This window comes from Chaetodon auriga, chromosome 7 (assembly GCF_051107435.1).
Source record: "Chaetodon auriga isolate fChaAug3 chromosome 7, fChaAug3.hap1, whole genome shotgun sequence".
NCBI lineage: Eukaryota > Metazoa > Chordata > Actinopteri > Chaetodontiformes > Chaetodontidae > Chaetodon > Chaetodon auriga.
This window is the reverse complement of record NC_135080.1, coordinates 5,675,835-5,697,444: the sequence shown is the minus strand read 5'-3', so window position 1 is coordinate 5,697,444 and position 21,610 is coordinate 5,675,835. Positions and strand designations below refer to the sequence as shown.

The 21,610-nt window shown below is 43.1% G+C and overlaps 1 protein-coding gene across 4 annotated transcripts; it reads right to left on the bottom strand.

Moving 5' to 3' along the window:
• Nucleotides 1-6: 6 nt before the first annotated feature.
• On the bottom strand, nt 7-21,161 carry LOC143323241 (serine/threonine-protein kinase DCLK1-like). Of its 4 annotated transcripts, XM_076735005.1 has the most exons (17): nt 20,882-21,113; nt 20,117-20,499; nt 19,550-19,896; nt 8,358-8,457; nt 7,782-7,898; nt 7,510-7,604; nt 6,530-6,617; nt 6,269-6,438; nt 5,871-5,990; nt 5,541-5,687; nt 4,786-4,919; nt 4,560-4,637; nt 4,331-4,427; nt 4,125-4,205; nt 3,881-3,994; nt 2,973-3,046; nt 294-2,382 (listed from the first exon to the last, which is right to left on the bottom strand). In XM_076735005.1, exons 2-17 carry the CDS (start codon nt 20,475-20,477, stop codon nt 2,325-2,327), a joined length of 2,181 nt encoding a protein of 726 aa, XP_076591120.1. In that variant the 5' UTR covers nt 20,478-20,499; nt 20,882-21,113; the 3' UTR covers nt 294-2,324. The 4 variants fall into 4 exon arrangements, with proteins under 4 accessions (XP_076591116.1, XP_076591118.1, XP_076591120.1 ...); XM_076735001.1 differs by lacking the exon at nt 2,973-3,046 and having other exon boundaries at nt 7-2,382; nt 20,882-21,161; XM_076735003.1 differs by lacking the exon at nt 2,973-3,046 and having other exon boundaries at nt 7-2,382; nt 4,331-4,424; nt 20,882-21,047.
• Between the last annotated feature and the right edge of the window lie 449 nt (nt 21,162-21,610).

Below are 21,610 nucleotides of genomic sequence, written 5' to 3'. Positions count from 1 at the left end.
AAAAAATACCAGCATCAGGAGTATTTCTTGAGATTTTACTAGTGTAGACCACTGACATTCATGCATGTATTAATGTAATCCTATAATAAAGTACACCTATCTATAACTCAGTAAATGCATGCTGTAAATGAGGAACTGAAGGTGGAATTTTATTCAAGACATTATTGTGCTGTTTGATTATACTGCCCCCTGCTGTCTGCACCTGCTGCTGCAGATTTAATGGCTCCACTTTAAGTTGTCTTGCAGTTACCTTCTGACTCACGGTAAGTCGCTGATGCACAAATTTAATTAAATGCTTTTATTTCCAGGTTTGGTTTCTTTGCAGAGTACATTGTTGGAAGTTTGCTTTTTAACCATAACAGATTTTTTTTTTCTCATGAACTGAAAAGAAGTGTATTACTAGTTTTTGTTCTCATTTAGATTGTTTTATAACATCCTTACATTAATGGAATATGGATGAATATAATACAGCATTCGCATTCTCCATCTGACATTTCCTGTAGTCTCTGAGTACCATGTTGTCAAACTGCATATAAACGTTACACATTTTTTTAGATGATGAAAACAGTCTCGAAAGCAAACACATTCCCAAAAAGTCACAATCACAACTTGCTTTCCTTGTGCTTTTTGGTTCACGCTCCTCTAATCAAAAACTTAAAAGCCCTTTTACAACAGAATCAGTGGTGTGTTACATTTCTGTTAAAATACGTATATACAAGTCTTAACTCAGCGGTGGTGTGACTATAGTCTGCCTTAACTGAACCGTGTTCACCAAGACAGCGTGTACAATGACAACAAGTGATTTCATATCTGACAGGCGTATATCAAACAGTAGAAGACCAGAACAACTGATTTAGGATGTATATTAGTACACATGCAGGTTACAGTCTCTGATGAAGGGAAGAGAGGACATCGATGAGTATTTGGTCTCTGGTGAACCAGAGTATGAAGCGGTCTGAGGACATACAGTACGTACAGGATAGTGAGCCAGACGTCTTCATCAGGTTTGGTCTGATTAATACAAAAGTGTGACAAAAGTGCTGAACAAATATTTTAAATCAACGGGTTTTACTGGAAGCACTGTTGTGTTTACCAACATTTAACTTCTTTCTTATTTCACTGTGAAAAAAAATCCAAGTTACACATAAGCTGCTTGCCCCAGAGAGAAAAGTGGTCTGTTGGCTGCCAATAACACCTGCAAATGATCCATTCTCACTCATTCCAGCATTTCGGAGGACGAATTAAAAACTCTGTGCTTAATGGGCAGTACACCTAATTGCACTTAAATCCATATGTGCCGAGGCAAGGCTTTAAACATGCACTTACTACCAACTACACATCACTGACATTCATCTGAACCACCACTGAATCACAACCACTCTCACAGACATATGACGAAACCACTGTAATCATCCTCAAGCACACAGGTGAGCTGGACACCTGTCAGTCAAACATTAGCGCCCTCAGCACCTACCCAGTGTATTTATCCTACACAAAACAATGTGTTCGGTACAGATGATGCTTAAGTTACAATATAGCAGCACATCTTTTCAGTTTCTTAAGTCCTCCTGACTGTGTGTCTAAGGTTTATGCACCAGAATCTTAAGTACCACAGCACAGTAATCTAGATGTCATACAGTACAACAGAAAGGTGACTGTTACTGTTAATGCTATACTGAATGAGTTATTGTTCAACAAGCATTTTTTTTTTTGTTTAAATCAGCATGATAAGTGATAGCTACTGAGCATATCACAATATCATGCTATTTAATATTCCCAATAAAAACCGACGTGCTTCATGAAGCAGGTCATCCTTCCTGCAGTATACTATGTGAACCAGTAGAGGGCTCTAGAGTACTACAATGAACCAGTGCTTGCTGTGTGGAAATAAGGCTTTTAACAGTTTGGTGGGTTTTTTTGACAGAAAAGGGAAATTTAAAAACTGTTGCATGCTCTTAAGGTGAATTCGTTGATCCAGAGACTAACATGCCCCTTGTTCTGATCAATGCTTTTCGTAATTAGAATAAAAGCATGATGCTTGGGAGAAATAAAATCGGTACAGATAAGTATGCAGTCTGTGAATGTCCAAGTCAGCAGGCTTGGGCCCAATCGTGGGTCTTTCCATTTCACCCTCTCCCACTTTCCCACGGAGGGGTGGACGGTGCCGTGGCCTCAGGAAGGCTGTTAGAATGGAGAGATGGGGGAACGAACAGTGTCAGCCGAACTTGGGGAATGGTCCTCAGACTCAGAGGTGAACTCAGCAGGGGACAGGCTGAAGTTGGCGCCGTGGGACGCACCGGCACCGAAACTGTGGGGAGTGAGCTTCACATCCTGGTGGCGTCTTCGTCGGAAAACTTGCTTCTCTTTATCAAGTGCCGTGGTCTGAGAGAGGGTGACACAGCAGCTACCGTTAGCTTCTCCAAAACAACCACAGAGATGGGAAGTGTCGTCCACTCAACCACCAGCGAGACACTTGGTTAATGTTAAATGAGCCAATGTTAGCATGCAGTTGTATCTCAAAAGCTGCATTTGCCTCACTGCTGTTCTGTAACGTCATGTGACTGCGAAAGCTTAACTCCATCTTGTGACGCAGCATACTAGTGCAGTGCTCAACTAAACCAGGAAAAGCAACACGAGGTCATCAGGTCTGCCAGCGTCAGGCGTGTGAAATCTTTTTGTCTGTCAGCACTTCTTATAAAGGAACACAAATGCAAAACTCATGAAGCAAAATCCAGTTGCTCAGAGCGTCACATGAACCCTCGAATGCAGAGTAAGTAAATAGCAACTGCACGACCAGGCGAGAGGAAACAGCCACAGCACTAGTGGGATGAAGTGATGGCTCTGATGAGGTAAGTAAGGGCGAGGCATGGAAAGGGCTCCACTTCGGGTCAAACCCTTTGGGGGATGGAAAATGGAGACTGCCAGCACTTTGCCATGGAAGCTCTGCGTATTAGCACTATGCTGTGTCATACCTTATCCAGTACAATCCTGGATGCTGGTAGTGGTCCAAAGACCCTGACCTCTGGATGGTTAAGTCCTGGTCCAGCTGAGCAGAGAGAGACGAGCGCAACTCAGAGGATCACCTTGAACTCAAAGCATCACTGAGCTGATTAGCATTAAGGCGCACAGCTCTAAACGTCTGCTATAACTGCTGTGATGAGAGGGAAAAAAACTGGCAGAAAAATGTCATTTCTCTGTCAGCTGACACTCCGACAACTGACAGAGAAATATTTCCATTTGGCAGCTGACAACTGAGTGCTTGGCTTACCTGCAAAGTAAATAAAATGGCTAAGATGTGAAAAATGTAGAGGAATGCAACTCTTTCCCTCCCCCCATCAATAGCAAGTAGTAGAAAAATAGGTAGTGTCTGACTTCCAGAATATGTTCTTTATCTTTCTGCCAATTGCACAAATGCAGCTCCAAATCCATTTTAAAACTATTCCAAGAAATGATATCTACCCAAACCTAGTTACTGTAGTCCAGACCTTCTAACGACAGTGCTGACAGTCAGGATGAGAGGCCAGAGCACACACAGGACGGCCCGGCAGCAAGAAGCATGTGGATGAACTGAATATAGGAAATAAAGCAGGGAAGTTGCTAATTTGCAAATGACAGCAGAGGGATGGAAAATGGATTCATCTGCTGTCTTTCAAAAGACAATGCCCATTTCGACTTAAAACAAAGGAATTTTAATGGCACCCAAAGGATGAATAGAAAAAAAAGCTTTCCCACACTTTAGCAGAAGGAGCATGAGGAACACTGTGGTTGAAAGTTCAAAATTGCAGGTGGTTTCAATTTTGAATGACATCCAAAGCATCGCAGCTAAAGCACAATCATGCATGCAGTGTCGGTGCGAGGAGGGCTGCAGGTCGGCGCTTACTGTAATGACTGACACTCCTGCTGTGGTGCTGTTGGGCTTGGGCCTGGTGTTGAAGTGCTTCTTGATCTTCCCAGCCACAGGCAGCTGGTGCTCGTTCTCTGACACGCCATCATCCTGGAAAACACAAACAGCAAACCTTGAGCAACTCCACCTGCTGTTTCCCGCTGCATATTCCCTCTTAGCAGCGCTTGTATGTGCACAGCTGATTCCGGTGAAAGGACTGACTTCAAAATGGTGAACTCACATTGACCCATGCGTGATCGAGCACCTGCACCGCTGTGTATCTCTGATCCACCTCCACCTGCAGCATCCCCGTGATCAGAGCCTAAAGAAAGACTTGTTAGCCATGAGCATCCAGTAAAATAATGCAGCCTGAGACACCAGAGCAGCAGATCACTGACAGATTCTGGTGCTTCATACTGTAACAATGGCTGATGAGGAGACACAAACCTTGGCACCGTCTGACACGTTGTCCCAGTATGGTGCAGGGAAATCAAGCAGGCCCTTCAAAATCTGTTGAAAGAGAGCCTCCTGATCGTCACCACTGCTGTAGAGATAAAAACAGGTATTTCGTAAACCTCAAACGGCATGCCATCGACATTTTGATTGAATGAAACAGACTGATGTGGCCAAAACATCGCTCTTATCAAAGTAAACCTCCTGAAAAAGGAGCACATACCCACGGAAAGGAGGAAAGCCACACAGCAGTATGTAAGTGATGACACCAGCTGCCCAAATGTCAACCTTGAGGCCATACCTGTCATTGAAGAGGAAAATACAATACAATAGTCCACAAGAATCACTGCGGCACTTCTTGATTAGATTTATGCTAATTCTTTCTTCTTTCTTTCACAGCAAATGCCCGAATGCTCATGTCTCAGATGGCTCAGATGGCTCTGACTCACCCCGTCTCAGCAACAATCTCTGGTGCTACATAGGTGGGCGTGCCGCACACATTGTACAGGGGTCCGTTGACAACGGTAGCCAAGCCAAAGTCACCTAGCTTCAGAGATTTACTTCCATCTTGGTGCTCATAGACCTGTGTAACACACACAATAAGAGAAAGTGAGAAATCACAAATCGCTCCATGTGATGATAAAACAGAGATGAAATGGAGCTGGGAAATAAAGGGATTTGCATTTAAAAGTAGAGGAAAAGAACAGCATCCAATTCATTTGTGAAGAATATAGCAACTGCACATACAGATGGTCACTCTGTGGTGTAAAACTAAGATTAAATCATCACTCGTCAACTCGTATTTCAGGAAAGTGTCTGGTTTTAAACTCAGTCTCTTCTTTTTCAGTTGTGAATGAATGATCTTCTAAAATTAAATTCTGGAGTTATGGAGTAATAGATCAGACTGCTTTAGATCTAGGTCAGGCTACACAGAGGGGACGTGTTTGAAATCTGAGTGCTAACAGACCACAGTGAAAGGATGCTGCAGTAAAAACCTCGTGGAGCTGTTCAGTATTTTCATTTCATTATGTTACAGTTGCATTCATGTATGTTTCATGCCTTAATGTTGGTAGTTTGAAGCTTGTGCGTACAAACTTTGGAGGGAACGTGCAGGGGGATTAACAGGGAACATGAACCCGTGAGGACTGAAGATGGGAAGCTTTTTCTGCACTCATTGCCAGAATCTTTGCAGTGTCATACTCACCAGAAGGTTTTCTGGTTTTATGTCTCTGTGGACGATATTGAGACTGTGCAGGTACTTGATGGCGCTTGCCAGATTGAAGAGCATACAGCTGGCGTCTCGTTCTGTGTATTTGTTAGAGGAGGTGATTGCATCGAAGAGATCGCCCCCCTGGAGAAAAAGTATTTGGGTTGTGAAGGGGATTTGACATGAACACTTTATCCATTTTTTTAGACTAATGTAAAATCATGACACTGGAGTGAATGCAGAACAAAACGTACTGCTGAAAAAACATCACAATGAGCCCTTAAATACAACTTTTACAGCATGTGAGCTTGAACTGTTTAGCGGTACCTTCACCAGCTCCATTACAAGATAGAGCTCACTGTGGGTGTCCATTTCCTCGATTAAAAGCACGATGTTGGGATGTTTCACACGCCGAAGGATAGACACTTCACTCTGGATCATGTGCTCCTGGGTGATAAAAGACATTCAGCCAAAGGAAAACATGTAAACACTGTTTAACGCTTAAAGGACCAGTTTGTAGGATTTAGTGGAATCTAGTGGTGACATTACAGACTGCAACTAACTGAATACCCTCGCCTCAACCCTTGCTTTGTCCATTCTGGGCTACTGTAGAAACATGACTAATGACAACATAATTTGAATCTTGTAATACATTTCTTCCATATTTTGCTCCTAAATCTTACACACTGGCCCTTTAAATAGGTTCATTTGACAGTGTTACTCACCTTTCCCCTGCATTTATCTTTGCTGATGATCTTAAGAGCGTATTCTCGTCCAGTGGATCTCTCCACACACTCTCGGACCACAGCAAAGTTTCCGTCCCCTAAAGCCCTCCCCACTTTGTACCTCTCAGCTATGGAGGAAGGGATTGACGGGTACTCATCCACCGACTCAGCTGTGGAGCAAAACAACAGACGGTCTTAAACGTAAAGGGAGAAATAGCAGCCTTACTTGCAAACAGTCTTTTATCACTGTTTGTGTCTTACCTTCGCTGCCAGGCCCATCTCCTTCATCCATGGAGCTGCAAACCTTAGTAGAAGCTAAAGACAGTGAGGAGCCACTGTGCTGAGAGCCCTGGAAAGAAGCGACAGCCGTGGAGTGAGAAAGAGAAGCCAGACACACTGATGCACTTGTCTTACACAAACTTCAGAGAAAGCAAAGCTTGTAAAAATGTGATTACAGTCAGCTTACACAAAGCCTATTTGTTCCACTCTGCCAGCCTTCAGTATGTAGTTTGAGATTAGATAGAAATAAATCAAGCGTGGTGAAACATTATATTAACCTTACCACCAGAATAAAGACTGGCACGTGGTTGGAAAAGGGACTGAGAGAAAATAATATCCTCTGCCACAGCCACAATACCAACCCCAGTCAGCCTGATGATTAATTGATGATGGTATCAGTTGCAGCTGGATTTTGCTTCAGAGTTGACTGAGCCATGCAGTCTCAGAACTTGCTTGCCCTCCCCAGATCTACGATAATCACAGCGCAAACGTGCTGCTGCAGTGCTAACGACGTTTCATCGAAAAGATAGCACAAAAGCCTCATAATACATGAACAAACACAGCCTGTGCTGACAGAGGGAACGTGACGTTTGGCTGCTTTTTTGTCATATATTAGCTGATATTTACATCTGTACACCTGCATACACAGACCTGTGATCACCTGTGCCATCTTTTTAATATCTCTCAGTAATATAAACAACACAGGCAGCATCCCAGACACATCACTGAGCAACAAAAACAAACAGTAAAGTCAATAATGTGTAACTTGAGGGGGCTCACAAATATTTGCGAGGCAATATTAACTATAAACTACAATGTGTTTGTTTAATTCTACTTTTAAATATCCTTCATCGACGAAGAGAATTGTTAAACTTCTTCATAAAGCCTCTCTGTTACAATGTGCGCCATCATATAAAATAAACCTTTAAGAACTTGCTTATAGGAACATCATCTTTTATTACCTGTCGTCTTCGGAGGCTAGCTGGACTGGTTGGAGAGGGGCTTGGAGACTTTCCAGATCGAGGTGTGGACAGCTGACTGCCTGCAGTGCCATTAGCTGTCGGTACAGCAGAAACCAACAGTCAGCATAATGACGACATATAAACCAAAATGTACTTGTTATACATAATGTACACATATAATCCTATAAGAACACTGTGTGAAGTGTGAGAACAACAGCGATGCCATTGTTTGTTTGTGTCAAGACATAACAGACACACACACACACACTCACCTGAACCAGTGGATGAAGGGGACTTGCTCCTACGGGACATCCCACCACCTCTTGGGGAAGAGCGACCCTGCAAAGAGGGGAGGCGGCCATATGATGCAGACTTTGCCACCCGGCATTCTGCAGAGAAAGAAAGAAAAGACATGAGAACGTCTGCCGCTGCAGAGTGAAGACATTCATCAAACACACACACTTCACAGCTATGAAACAAGGTCATGTGAATGAATGAGGACAATGTCCTTCGTATCATCTGTATTCAACGTGAAGCAAACATGTATTTCAGTCCTCACTACACCAACTGCAACTTTATGCTGTGCTTAAGTTGTAACATCACTGCACTTCAACGAGAAGCGGCTTTCAGCAAGAGTTTGCCAAACTAATCAGATATATGAATACAAACTTGCAAGAAGTAGTAAAAAAATACTTCTACTTTTGGGATCTTCAGTGTTCAGTTGAGCCACAAAGGAGGTTTAAGTCGATGGCATGAGGAGCCACAAACAACACAAAACCTGGGTGGTGTCAGGCCTCCACTCTCCCCACTGAGTGATCCAAGCCTCATTTAATTTACAGATTACTTACCATTTTCATCCAAGTTGAAGTCATCCTGATAACGGAACTTCTCCGGGCCGCAGGCGAAGAATATGTCATCGTCCCCGAAAAAGTCCTGCAGGCAGGTGACCTTTTAAAGATGGAGATGTTTCTGTCAGTTACAGTTTGACATCCAACGTGTGCTCTCCCAAATATTAATTCAAAAGAGACTAATGTTGTCTTGAAATAGCAAAATAAATAAATAAAACAGGCAGGAGAGCCATACAAGTGTGAGTATTATTTTTCAATCAGTGCACTGACAGTGTCTGTTGCTGCACTCCCTAATCCGTTTTGGGCTTCTTCCAAACTTTAATGGAGCATCTCAGAAGAGATTGAGTAACATTTCAGTGTGTGAGGGCAGTGAGCAACACCCCAGAAATACCTCAGAGAGTCATATCGTTTTCAGATGGTGTATTACCACGGCAACGATGACATCCTTAAAAAAACACACTGCATGAAATACTCCACCTCACAAGGCTGGTGATCAGTTCAAGAAGAGAGAATTGAAAATATACATTAAAATGATCTGATTAAACCTGTAATTACAGTTAGTAATCATACTGTGCTTCTACCCATGATCAAGTCAAACTGGACATCGCAATAATTTTATCATATGAAAATAATGACAAGTCGTATTTGTACAATCAAAAGGACACTCAACAGTGTATCCTATAACGGACAGCAGATAAAGCAAATCCAGGAAAGTCTGGACTGTATGTGCAAAACATAAATAAAAGAGAATCTGATCATTTCCTTTATGACGCTGGTCTACACACTCAATTTAAAACAGCACAGAGACAATACATTTGATGCTTGACCTCTGCAGCTTCATTGATTTTTGTAAATATCTGTTTATTCTGAATTTGATACAGCAACATGCTTCAAACACGTTGGGACAGGAGCAACTAAAGACTGGGAAAGATGTGGAACGCTCCAAAAAACACCTGTTTGGAACGTTCCACAGGTAAACAGGTTCATTGGTAACAGGTGAAAGTGTCATGATTGGGATGAAAGGGGCATCCTGGAAGAGCGAGGTTCACACATGATGTTACTACATGGGTCGAGAAGACTTCATAAAACTGCTGTCAGTAAAGCTCATTTGCAAATGTTGTTGTGTTCTGTTTGTGTTTACATTTTAATCAGCGTCCCAACTTCTTTGGAATCGGGGTAGTTCATTAAAAACTCACAAAGCAACATCACTGTGACCAAAATAATTTATCAACAAATCACTTTTTTAACCTTGCCCTACCATGAGTCATTATATTTGGGGAAATCGTCCCAAATCTTGATTAAATTCTTGTCAGTACATAAAGCACATCTTCCTTATTGATCAAAAACAACATTAAGGTCATCTCAGTGTGACCATGAAAGAAGCAAGACTGGATTAATGATGTGCGACTGCAGCTGAGCAGACACGCTGTGATTGCATATTCAAAATGGCCAAAGCAGAAAGAGAAACCAACGCTACAGTGTGTACAGCACATGAATAATGCAATTAACAGTTCTCTCACATGGTGTATCAGCCTGGTTGCATATGAAAATGTCTCCTGGGTGACTACAAAGAGAAGAAAAGCTTCTTTCAAACCTGTTGGATATTATTCAGTACAGTCTGTGACAATGGCATCTGCTGGTAATTAAACTGCTTCCGCCCCTTGTGTTGTAAAGTTAACTGCCCTCCATTGTCTTTGAATATTCAATATGAAATAATGTTAAAACTTGTTTAACCATTCAGGGAGTCAGTCACATCAAGACACAGTGAGCATATTATTCCTCAAATGGAGGTATTTATGCAATTTACTGCATCTTTAAGCCCAAATCTGATATGTGGAGGCATAAATAAGTTGGGGTATTACAAAATAAACGCACAAAATACATCTGAAAAGTGAAATTGTAATAAATTGCTATTTGGTAAGATGTTAAAGGTCCAAAGGACGGCTTTGATGCTTCAGAACTTGTGTTAAAATGAGACGGTTACCACATACTCTTTTATCTATTTCACTTTTCTACTAGGAGAAACTAGATGACGAACCAGTTGCTGCCTCTGCTGCTCTCATTAATACTGAAGCCCATCACAGAGGATGCACTGTCATAAATAAATGAAGACGCTGATGCAGTCCTGACCTTCTTCTCAAAAAGGTTATTGAATGATGTGCTTCACGGTAATGGATGGGTGGAAAGAGAAAACAACTCAATCAAACAATATAAATGCAATAAAAAAGCTAATTAAAAAATATAATTTTGAGGTGGAATTGACTCTGAAAAACATAATAGCAACTGAATGACACCATACAGCTTCGAGACAATGTCTTCATCAGCTCAGGGATCCATTCATCCCTCATCTTCCTGCCTCTTCCTTATCAATGCCATAGTAAAACTAAGGCCAACAGTAACAAATTAAGAAATAATAGTGACAAAGAAGTTGAGTGATGTGAATTTATTAAGACACTGTGATATTACAGTGCAAAACTAAAACTGTTAATCATTCGTTTCAAACTTTACATTGAAAACACAGAGCCCACTCGTTACAACAATACCCCTCAAAAAGTCAAAATTAGACATAGTATCCCTCAAAAGCAGGGGTTGTTTTCACATTCAGAGAGTTTCTAACTTAGCCTGAATATTTCTAACAAGGAGTCCGAACTTTGGAGTGATTTTAGAACCTTTAGGAGCGCTCCACTGGTACACAACTAGCTAGCCAACAAGCTAGCCAACATGGCTGCCGACATCCACGTACAAAACACGACAGCTCACTTCTCAACCCGACGCCAAATTATAAATCAACGTCTTACACAACACATTAGCTGAACAGATTAACTGACTGAGTGTTTTTAAATACGTTATTTTACGGAGAAGTAGGCCACCGCGCTCACCTTATGAAATAGGGAACCGATGTGACGAAAAGACGGCAACTCACATGGAACAAACTTTATAACTACGGTGTCCTGTTAGCTTCCAAACAGCCATAATTGCTAATACATGGAACACACAGCGTAGCAGCGACGCCTACTGGACTATTCAGGCTACTGCTTTACATCGCCATCCTGGTAATCTTTGTACGTGATCTATTTAATAGGCTTATTAAATGCGGGTAAATGGCTCAGTTTTTTTTTTTGTTTTTTTTTTTTATCAATTTCCGTGATTTTTGGCCATCTTTTATCAGTTAACATAACTTGGCCATGAAATGCCCTTTTGTGAGCCTGCAAGGCCAAGTATTTTAGTTATGATCATTTTCATTTATAGTGTTATTGCGTTGGGTGGGATGTGAGCGCATCTGGAATGAGATCGAGCACAAACATTAAGTGTACCTGTATGTAGCTGATTTTTAGTTTTTATTCTGCATCCCTTTTTTTTATTGTTTTTAAATCTTTCTATGTTGCCCTTTGCTGGCTGTAAAAATTCAATTCAATTTTCACCTTAAGAGCTCTTTTAAGCGGTGAGACGCTTTGTAAATACTTACAAGGATCTAGTTTTAACTCTCAGGGGAAATTATTTGGAAACATCATCATTTCAAGAATTTTCTTAGAATTTCGTCCAGAAGAGCACCTCTTTGCACTAAGAATATTTATGAAGACAGTCCAAGCTTTTTCCAAGGCCCTAAGCACACAGTTTCTGAGGCATTAGGTGAGAGAGGAGCACACACACCACTCCAAAAAAATGTAATTATTAAATCTGCATTAATGGATGATAAATGGGCAATCAGTGGATGTTTTCGTGTCAGAGGGTTAGTGATGCTGTGTGACTTCATCAGGGTGATGGCTCATGACTGAGACATAGAGCAAAGAAGGCCAGATGAGAAAGCCACCACAATCTCTCAGCCCGAATGCTCTCTAACCATACTCTATATTAAATGCTATCCTTAGTCATGATGAGCCAGTATTCTGGTTTCCATGGTTCAAATGTCAGATTATATTGAAAGACGTTTTTTAAAATAGACAATAATTAAGAAAATACAATATATGGAGCTTTGATATTCCGACTTCATTGAGAATCATGAAATCCTGGATTATCCACCAAACAAAGGGATTGGTTTATCAGTAACCTGCAGCAAAAGTACCTCCAAACAGCCAAAGGTCATTCAGCCGTGAAAATTTCTAATAAAAATTGCTCACACACTGTGGCTTAATATGGCCCTTTTCTCTGCAGACGCCCCCCCCCCGACGGCCCCTGCCCCCCACCCCTCCTCCAGAAGAGCGAGAGATCCCAAAGGGAGGGGAGCTACACAGCCGTTGCCATGGAGACCAGACAGAATCTCAGATGAGTTTGAGACGATGAGGGGGACACGGCTACTTTAAGATCGCCGTCAGATCCTATCCAGAGCACCGAACAGTACAAAGTGCAGGCAGTAGAACAGTCTCACCACCAGGCTTGGTAAACCGGAGTAACAGAGAACACTTCGTCACTTGACACTGTGGGTTCAAATCTGGCTTCAGGCACCCCCTGTCCCTCCCAGTCTTGCTCTTACGGTGGTCTAATAGAAATAAAAAAAAATGGCTGACAGTTTGAAGTTACAATAAGCAATAAATAGATCTGTCTGGACAGAAATGACATTATTCCACAACAGGATGATGGAATCAGATTTAGATGGTAGACAGTTACTACTTAGGCTTAAAAGCCATTAACAGAGACATAATCAGCGACGACAGTGTCCAACTTAAGAATGACAAAATATGAACTGCTTCACGTAAGATCTTGGTCCAAATGTGGATCAATGATTTCATGAGAGCTGCTCTTTATTTTTTATATGCAACTTTTAAATAAGAGTACCTCAAACTTATAATGGAACAGCAAAACGAGGGCAGTCATGAATCTGCTGCTTTATATTGATTACTTATGCCTGCTGGCTCAGTGACACAGCAGCTCCATCAGGCCTACCATCCCCCCTAACACACACACACACACAGGCACAAACACTCCTTGCTGTTCTGTAGCATCCTGTGCAAATATTGATCGCCGGGGTTTAGTCTGTGATTTCCTCCAACACAAGCATTCCTGAAGAAAGAACACACAATGGGAGGTATGAATGCTATTAAAATCATCAATCTGAGCCATGGTAAAGACCATAGATTACACAAAGACACAAACTGGTGCTAAAACAAATCTCTACCAGTGGACAGGTGGAGCTCTCCGGGGTGCTGAATCTCCCATTTGAAGTGGAAGATTGAACACACCAGCCAGTCAAATGGTTTTAGGTCATTTCCCATGCATAATTTTTACCCTGTAATAATTAATTTTCAGGAATCGGAGGTCAATTATTCGCTGTAATGTACTTGTTTTCCAAAATCTATTGTATGTCCCCATGCTCAGAAGAACACAGCAGTCCAGTAGAAAGAGGAGTGGATGTAACACAACAGACAAACATAATCAAAGATTCAGCATTGGTCTGCTGCAGGATTCTGCAGTTGCCGCAAAGACGGATATGAGTAATAGCTGCCTTAATAAGTGCAAGTCAGCTCTGTGAGGGCATTCATAAGGGCACGCCCACAACCCAAGCACACAATAACACACATACAAGCCATTACACTCGCCCACACAATACCAGCTTTCCTAATCATAAAGTCCAGTTTCTATATTTAGCCCTTAAGTTCTAACAATGTCTGGCTTTCAGCAGCAGAAAGAAAGGAGACCATTTCAAAACATTTTTCAGAAAGGCTTACTTGCTGATATGACTAAATTTATCACAGTAATATAGGACAGGTCATGGCATGAAGAAGACTGCGGAAAGCTGCATAACATGATACAGCAGTGTTTCCCACAGGATTTTAGGAGACTGTGGTGGGAGGGTCTCTTACCCTCGGGGTTGGGTGTGTGTGTACGTTTTCAAGCCTGATGTATCTCTTTAGGGCATTTTGAGACCACTGAATGTAATATAAATTGCTGTATATGAACATAACAGGTTGGTATCATCCTTAAGAACATACGAGAGAGAGAGAGAGAGAGAGAGAGAGAGAGAGAGAGAGAGAGAGAGAGATCGCCAGACAGTGCAAGAGAGGTGGCATGTCCTCTTAATCTTCAGAAACGCTCTGATTCAGACTGTTTTCTCCCCGTTTTTTTTTTTACACTTATATCTTTACAAATACAGCAGTAAGAGACCGACTTTCCCTTTTTGTTTTTTCGGCATCAGCCTTGCAATGGGCCCCCTCATAACCGTGGGCCCGGGGCAGCCGCACCCTCTGCCCCCCCGCCGGCTCCGCTACAGCTTTTAAGCCATAACCTCACCCCTCTTCACCGATAAGGCTGTGGCAGAGTCACTGACTCAGTGCTGTCGGATCCCTCTTTTATTAAATAATTAATTTCATGTTAATTTTTATAAACGGGTAGAGAGAGAGCACAAACGACAGAGGGATGAGAGAGAAATAGCGCGAGCGGGAGAGGGAGAAATAGCGGACAAGTAGCTAGCTACCGGGAAATCAGCACCAGGGATAGCGGAAAGTTAGACTCTGTTTGGTATGTTAGAAGTTGACTGGTGCAATGAGATCAGCAACATGGCCGACACTGCTCCGTTATCGAACTTGATACCTGCCCAAAAGAGAAGTTTTACGCTAGTGGTTTACGCTTCTGCGTCGCGGCGACGCCGTACCTACGCCGTCGACGCAGACCCCTACGCAGACCCTACGCCGTAGCCTGACGCGCACCTCCAAAAAATCCTGACTACGTGTCGCGTCGACGCGTATTGACGTGAACTTCGAGGACTGTGATTGGTCCGTTCAGAACGTAATTTTCGGTTCAGTCGCAGCCCTATGGTCGCAGCACAACAACACCGCCATTTTCAAAGTTTCTGTGGTGAGAGCTACAAGAAAAACTGGACCAAGCCGAAGAAAGAATTATCAAGGAGGTACGCAAGTACGACCACCTCTACAATTCCTCTTCGCGGCAGCAAGAGCCCCCCGAAACCATACAAAGACACAGCAACACCCCCCTAGCGGCTTGGCGGTGAATTGCGGAGCAACGCGTTCCCTCGACGCAGAACTATGAATGCTCAGTAACGGCGTAGGGTGTACGCCGTAGGTACGCCGTCGCCGCGACGCAGAAGCGGAAACCAAGCAAAGTCACACAATCTTGAAATGCCGTTCCGGTCTGCTGTCATGTATGGATCATCGACTGTATGGATGCGGTGTCGCCGGATCGCGCCAAATGCAGCAGACAGTAGGACCGTCTATGAACGCGACCTGTTGGTGCGTGCGTGTGTGTTCACGCGCGCGCTCTCGCTCGCGGGCTATAGAGTAGAGTAGGCTACAGCTGTGTAATCGGCTGACTGACGGATCTGGTTATTATTATTATTTTTTAGGTGGGGAGGGGGGTGGAAAGCGGGGGGGTGGGGACGAGACTGTGGCGGGCCCAAACGAGACTGTGGAGGGCCGCCACAGTCTCTTTAATTGGTGGGAAACACTGTACAGTGTGTGTCAACATGTTCAGAAGTCATGTTTAACCACCTACTGACAATCATGAAATAGGACTGTCGTCAATTGAAATAGAAAATGACTTAACAATTCGTGTATCTCTGCAATGATTACTTAAATTTAATAACGCAGACCCTATGTTTCCTATAAACATAGCTCACAGGACTCATTTGACAATCTGTACATTTCTGCAGTATTTCAATTTAAGTAAAACAGCAACTTCAACTTCACCTCAAGCATCAGAACAAAAAGAGGATAACAGAGAAAATTTCTTCTCGATGCCAAATGCAGTGGGACAATGAGCGAGTCGCTGTTCTGTGTTTAACAGCCAAGTCACAGCAGTAGGTGTGAGGAAAGCCAGACAGCCTCCCTATCTCCCTCATCCTTCTTTCTCCCCTTTAGTCACAGTGAGAGGTTTAAAAATGGTGAGGTTTAACAATGATTTCTTACATTAAATAGCATTTATTTCAGTAAGAAGAGCACTAAACACTTTTCACAATCTTACACTTGTACCAAAAGGTAGTTAGTCCTCCTATTGTTAATGAATGTTATGAATACTGCCTCCATCAGGTTTCTAGAAAAGGCAAATAGTCACTATGCATCACGCAGAAATGACATCTGTGGCATGAGCAGAAAACAATGCAGATTAACTGTGGGCACACGGGCCACCAAGGAAATGGCAGAGTCAAGGTCAACATGAGGGAATGAATTGGAAACATCAGTTAGGTTCTGCTCTCTGGCACATAGAGCCCCATGAATCTCATAACCGCTTCCACTCTGTACTTAATCTCTAAAGCATGAATGGGCTGTTTATCAAATCTACTGATGCCTAATTTTACCATGGAGAATTAAACCTCCGCTTTCATGCATTGATGTCAAGCCAGGAACCGTCCTCGGGTGCCGTGTCGACATCTATTTCAACAAGAACTGTTGACTAACACACAGAGAAGTTAGCGGTATGCATAACACAATTACGGTGCAAAGCCATATCCATTACAGTGGGTGTTGGAGCGCCGTGGGGTAAGTCTCCTTAGACATACTCAGCCATGCAAACATTCTCTGCTCCATCACACACACACACACACACACACACACACACACACACACACACACACACACACACACACAGCAGCAGGATCACACCAGGCCATGTTTTCTTGAACAATGTTTTATCAGTTATCAGTCATTCCAGTTTTATAAATTGCAGCCTAAGATCATTAACTTTGTCATGTCCATGTGGCCAAGCTGAGCCTCACTCTCATAGCAGAACACCATTACAGAGTGACTCAGCAGCATGGAGGGATTACGGCCATGAAGCAGAGCAACCTGCTAAGCGGATCCACTAATAGAAACATGAATCATAAGTTCAAATATGAGCAAAAACAGAAATCAGCAGATTGAGTCTGCAGCAGAGGAATCAAGAGGGAGAAATATGACTGATGCAAGAAATAGAACAGACATACAATTTTAAGTAAATATATAGTCAGATTGAGTGACTGCGTTTGGAAATTTTACTATCTGCACATGTTTTTAAAACAAACTTGCTAGTATTAATTGCTTCCACAGACTGCCATCGTCTCAGGACCAAAAACCACAAGCAGGTCAATTACCAAAGGTTAAACACCCATGAAAACAGGCCCTTTGATGCCCACGGGGGTTTATTTGGCCATCTGGAGCCACAACGTGGCAAAAGGTACAAAAAGCACAGAAACTAGAGCACAGATCTGCACTGCCAAGCACACAACACACTGGTTTATTATTAGGAAGGCATAGATGACACTAAAACCATGAAGAAGCAACGATATCTTTCACTGTGTGACAGACAAATGCAGAACCATAGAAAGAAACTGCAATTTCACGTCAGTTCATGCTTTGTGAAACAGTCTGCATTCCTAAAATACTTCAGAACATTTGTGAAGGCAGATTTGTTTGTTGGTGTGAAACCCCCAACTGTTCCCTCTACGCAGCACTACAGAGCGGCTCCCATCCCGGGATTATTCTTCAGCCATGTGCTCCGTCGTGCCGCCATGTGCATAATAAGGCTGACAGACCGAGCGCTGCATCTACAGTATGAGCCCTCTCACACTACACCTACAGTCCTGACATCACTACTGCACCGCTCTGCCGCAGAGGCTGTTCCTTAGCAACCAGCTCCGGAAACCATGTCACCATAGAAACCATCAGAGGGAAAAAAAAAAAAAAAAATCTCATTATATTTTGTGATAAGGTGACTAATGTGGAGTGAAGGTGATGGAGTTCATGAATGCATTTAGTTTCAGTTCTACGTCCTCTCGCCCTTCCACCTCATCTCATCAAGCAGATCCAACATCCCCTGTAATGGTGATAATATCCAGAATGTTAATTAACGTAATATATAAGGGTACAATGTGGTGTGAAATAAGGGACTTAAGCCAAGAATTATCACTGGCACCAAAGTATGATACTGTAAATAATGACTACTGTCCAGAAAGTTCAATACAATGCATATAAATATAAGAAAGGAGAATGCAAGAAGCTTGTTATTTAGGTGCTAAAACACTGATCAGATTGTCTGTCTGGTGCTAACTTACTAAGTGAATATCATTCAACAATGTGCTACTGTTTGGGAGGGAAAGGACAAGGAGTCCTAGAAACCTATTTCTTGTAATACATTTAGCCAATATTCCCAGTTGACTTTGAACCTACTGGGCTCTCTCTTCGGGCAAGGAAGCAATTCTCAGAGACGTGAACGGAGAACAGAACAGACCACCTCTAATGTCAGAGGCAAAGCTCCAGTTTCTCTAAAACCTCCAATTTCCCTCATTGTGCTAGATAAACTCAATGTGCGTTGATGGCAAATGTGTGCCACGTCTGCAGTGTGCAGTGTGCTGAGACGAGATGAGACACAGTACCACAAATGGGAAGACAGAACGTGGAGAGAATATTTAAGACAAAATGGCAGAATACCTGTCCACACATCCAAATGTATCTGGATCCTGCACACAGTCAAGCTATGAACAGATGTGCAGAGGTCATGCCAGGCTCCTTTGACTTCTATCCAACAAAAGCATCCTTCCGGCTTCCTCTCTAGTGAGCAATTAACGTATTGGTGGTTGAGCAAAAGGCATAAAATAATGGCACTCTCTCAGGTATAGAGCACTTAAGGTTATCCTGGCTGCTTTACCCGCAGTCATTAGTTTGATATAGGCATACTGTAAATAAACAAACTAGAATATAGGCTACATGAGTGGGTTAGCATCTCTTACATGTGTGGAAATTAGGTCACTTTTTTCAAAAATGCAGATTAGCCAATGTTAGCTACAAATGTGCAACCAGCTTCACCAACTGCAAGCACAACACAACCAGTTACAACATCAAACCCAAATATTCACTGAGAAGTTTATCAAAAAACTTATGCTACTTTAAGTGTTTGCCACTAACTGTGTCTGTAGCATGCACCTGGAAAGACACGTTTAAGGCTTCCTCTCTGAGTAAGAGGGCACTGAAAGACAGGTATACAGTATGTCACATTTATATATATATATATATGTGTGCAGCTATAAAACCTAATATGGGCTGTGTACTTAACAGTGTAAGACCACAGCTCAGCAGCATTACACACACAGCTAATGTATCTTCACAAGCTTGAGTAACAGTTAACCAAGGCCTGTTCTGTGCTGGTATATTGGGATCTTTTTGGTTTGTTCTCCAGTATACCTCAGAAACCTGCTTTTGTTCATATCTTAAGTCTGAAAAATCAGCAGAAGTGAGGTTCACAGAATCACCACTTGAGATGATAGCACCTACCATCTTGCCGTCAACAGTGTATAGCCTTTTGACGACTCCAGAGTCCAGCTTAATGGCATCTGTGATGTCAGTCATGACTTGCTCAAAGGAGTGTGCGGTCTTCTTGTTGAGCAAGATCCGTACGGCCTTGCGGGGCTTTACTCCACTGCGGACAATGGTTACCAGTTTGGGCTTGATAAAGTCCTTGCTCTCTCTGGTTTCTAGGTATCCACTCTTGCCGCTGCCGAGGGAAGAAGGTTCACGGACGGACATGAGAGTCCTAGCGCCAACTGACCAGTTGGGATTTACATTCTTTGTGTAGTCCACCTTCTTGTAGGGCTCTATGGACGCACAAACATAGCTCTCTCCTGCAGACAGTCGAGACACATTAAGAGATTTTCTAGTTACGCACAAAAACAAGCAAAGACACAAAAAGCAACATCATCTACTTCTGCTCTGGACTGCAGACATCATGCATTTTGTGTCGACCTGCATCAGCTGTCAACCTTGATGGAGTCTGTAACTTTCATTACTCCATATAAACTAAATCTGCGGGAAAACTGACATTAATTCAGGAACACGACTCACCTTCCACCAGCTGGTCCATGCTGGTGATCCTTGTTGACCCATCGATGGTGTATATGGTCCGCACCCCCTGTGGCAAGTTGACATTATCTGACAGTGATCTTGTGAGGTCAGCCAGGAGTGCTTCTATGGACCTAAATCTCTCCTGAGAAATGGCATACACAATCCCTTTGAAGTAGCGGTCCCCATTGCGGTAGAAACGGATCTTCTTGGCCTTCTTTTCTGAGCTCAGTGCTTGCAGTGTCCTGGTTCTGTACAGGCTGCAGTGAGCACTGTGAGTGGGACTGGGGAGCCCATTCCCTCTTGAGCCCCTCCGGGTGTATCTCTGAGCCTTGTCCCGCTCATCAAAGTGCTCCAGCTCCATGACTGTGCAGTGCTATTATACCCTAAATAACACAAGGGGAATGCTTATTATTCGAATAAGCTCCTTAACCTGAACTTCCTTAATACATGAGAGGAATTGGGCTCTTTGTCAGTTTAGCTGCTTACACCCCTACAAGCACTGATGCTGCTACTGCTGCTCATACACACATTATGAAGTGAACATGTCACACCCATTTCATGCTCCCTGGTAGCTCTCCAATTCAATGTTCATTGCAATGAAATTTACATGCATCTGCAGGTGATAGCAAAACATCAATAGTATAGTAGCCTGTTTAGGGACTTTAGCTGAAAGCTTATTGTAAATAAGAACAAAATAACGTTAAAATCAGGCAATGAAACCGTACAGAACATATGGCTGCCTTGAGATGGTGCAATCGCTCTTACCTTTGAGGTGAGGACAGGACAGATGCAGTAAAACGTGTATCTATGAGCGGAACTTATCTCAATGAATCATTTATTCATCTGATGCCTTGGATGAACCATGCGTCCCTTTGTTGCCCTGTGATGCTGCTCTGCCTGCGCGCCTGCCGTGTGTCTACTCTGCTGTGTGCTCACATGCAGGGAGGAGGCAGGGCTGTAGCCGGTGTCCTCCACCCTCCCCTACTCCTCTGCCATTGCGGTGATTTACACCGGACCGCTCGGGTGTCGTGCACGTTACAGCCAGAACGCGCCCAGTGCGCGCATGCGATGCGTTCGCGTTGAGGTTAAGCGGGTGACCGAGCCGAGTGGCTAACGATACAAATCCCTACCTGTCGTTATCGGAGACAAACTCACGCGCAGGTGCGGGTGATGTAATGAAGTGGTTCAGACACAGCAGCGCGTACATGTGCGTGATCAGCTGCTGAAAGACGCATTCCAAACAAGAACTGATGACCATCACTTAAGTGTGAGCAGAAGATCACCTGATGGGTAGTTTGCGCAGGTTTGTGTATCCAGCAGACTGTCAGTGCTTCGTAGGCCTCCGTCTCACATGAACACCTGGCGGAGTGGGTCTAGGTCACACACGCTCACTGTGCTTTTGTGGCTATCAGCATTTTTTTCCAACCTGATGCAAACACTTACTTTATTACAGGGCTTTTATCCAGCTGGCCTGCTGAAGGTATAATTTACTTA

Excerpts from the sequence above, each read along its gene's own strand:
- LOC143323241 (XM_076735001.1), bottom strand. The coding sequence starts at position 20,477 with ATGGAGCTGGAGCACTTTGATGAGCGGGACAAGGCTCAGAGATACACC. Across the intron at positions 6,618-7,509 it reads CTAGCCTCCGAAGACGACAG|GGCTCTCAGCACAGTGGCTC; the intron begins GTAATAAAAGAT and ends GCTTCTTTCCAG. Across the intron at positions 4,638-4,785 it reads GAGATTGTTGCTGAGACGGG|GTATGGCCTCAAGGTTGACA; the intron begins GTGAGTCAGAGC and ends CTTCAATGACAG.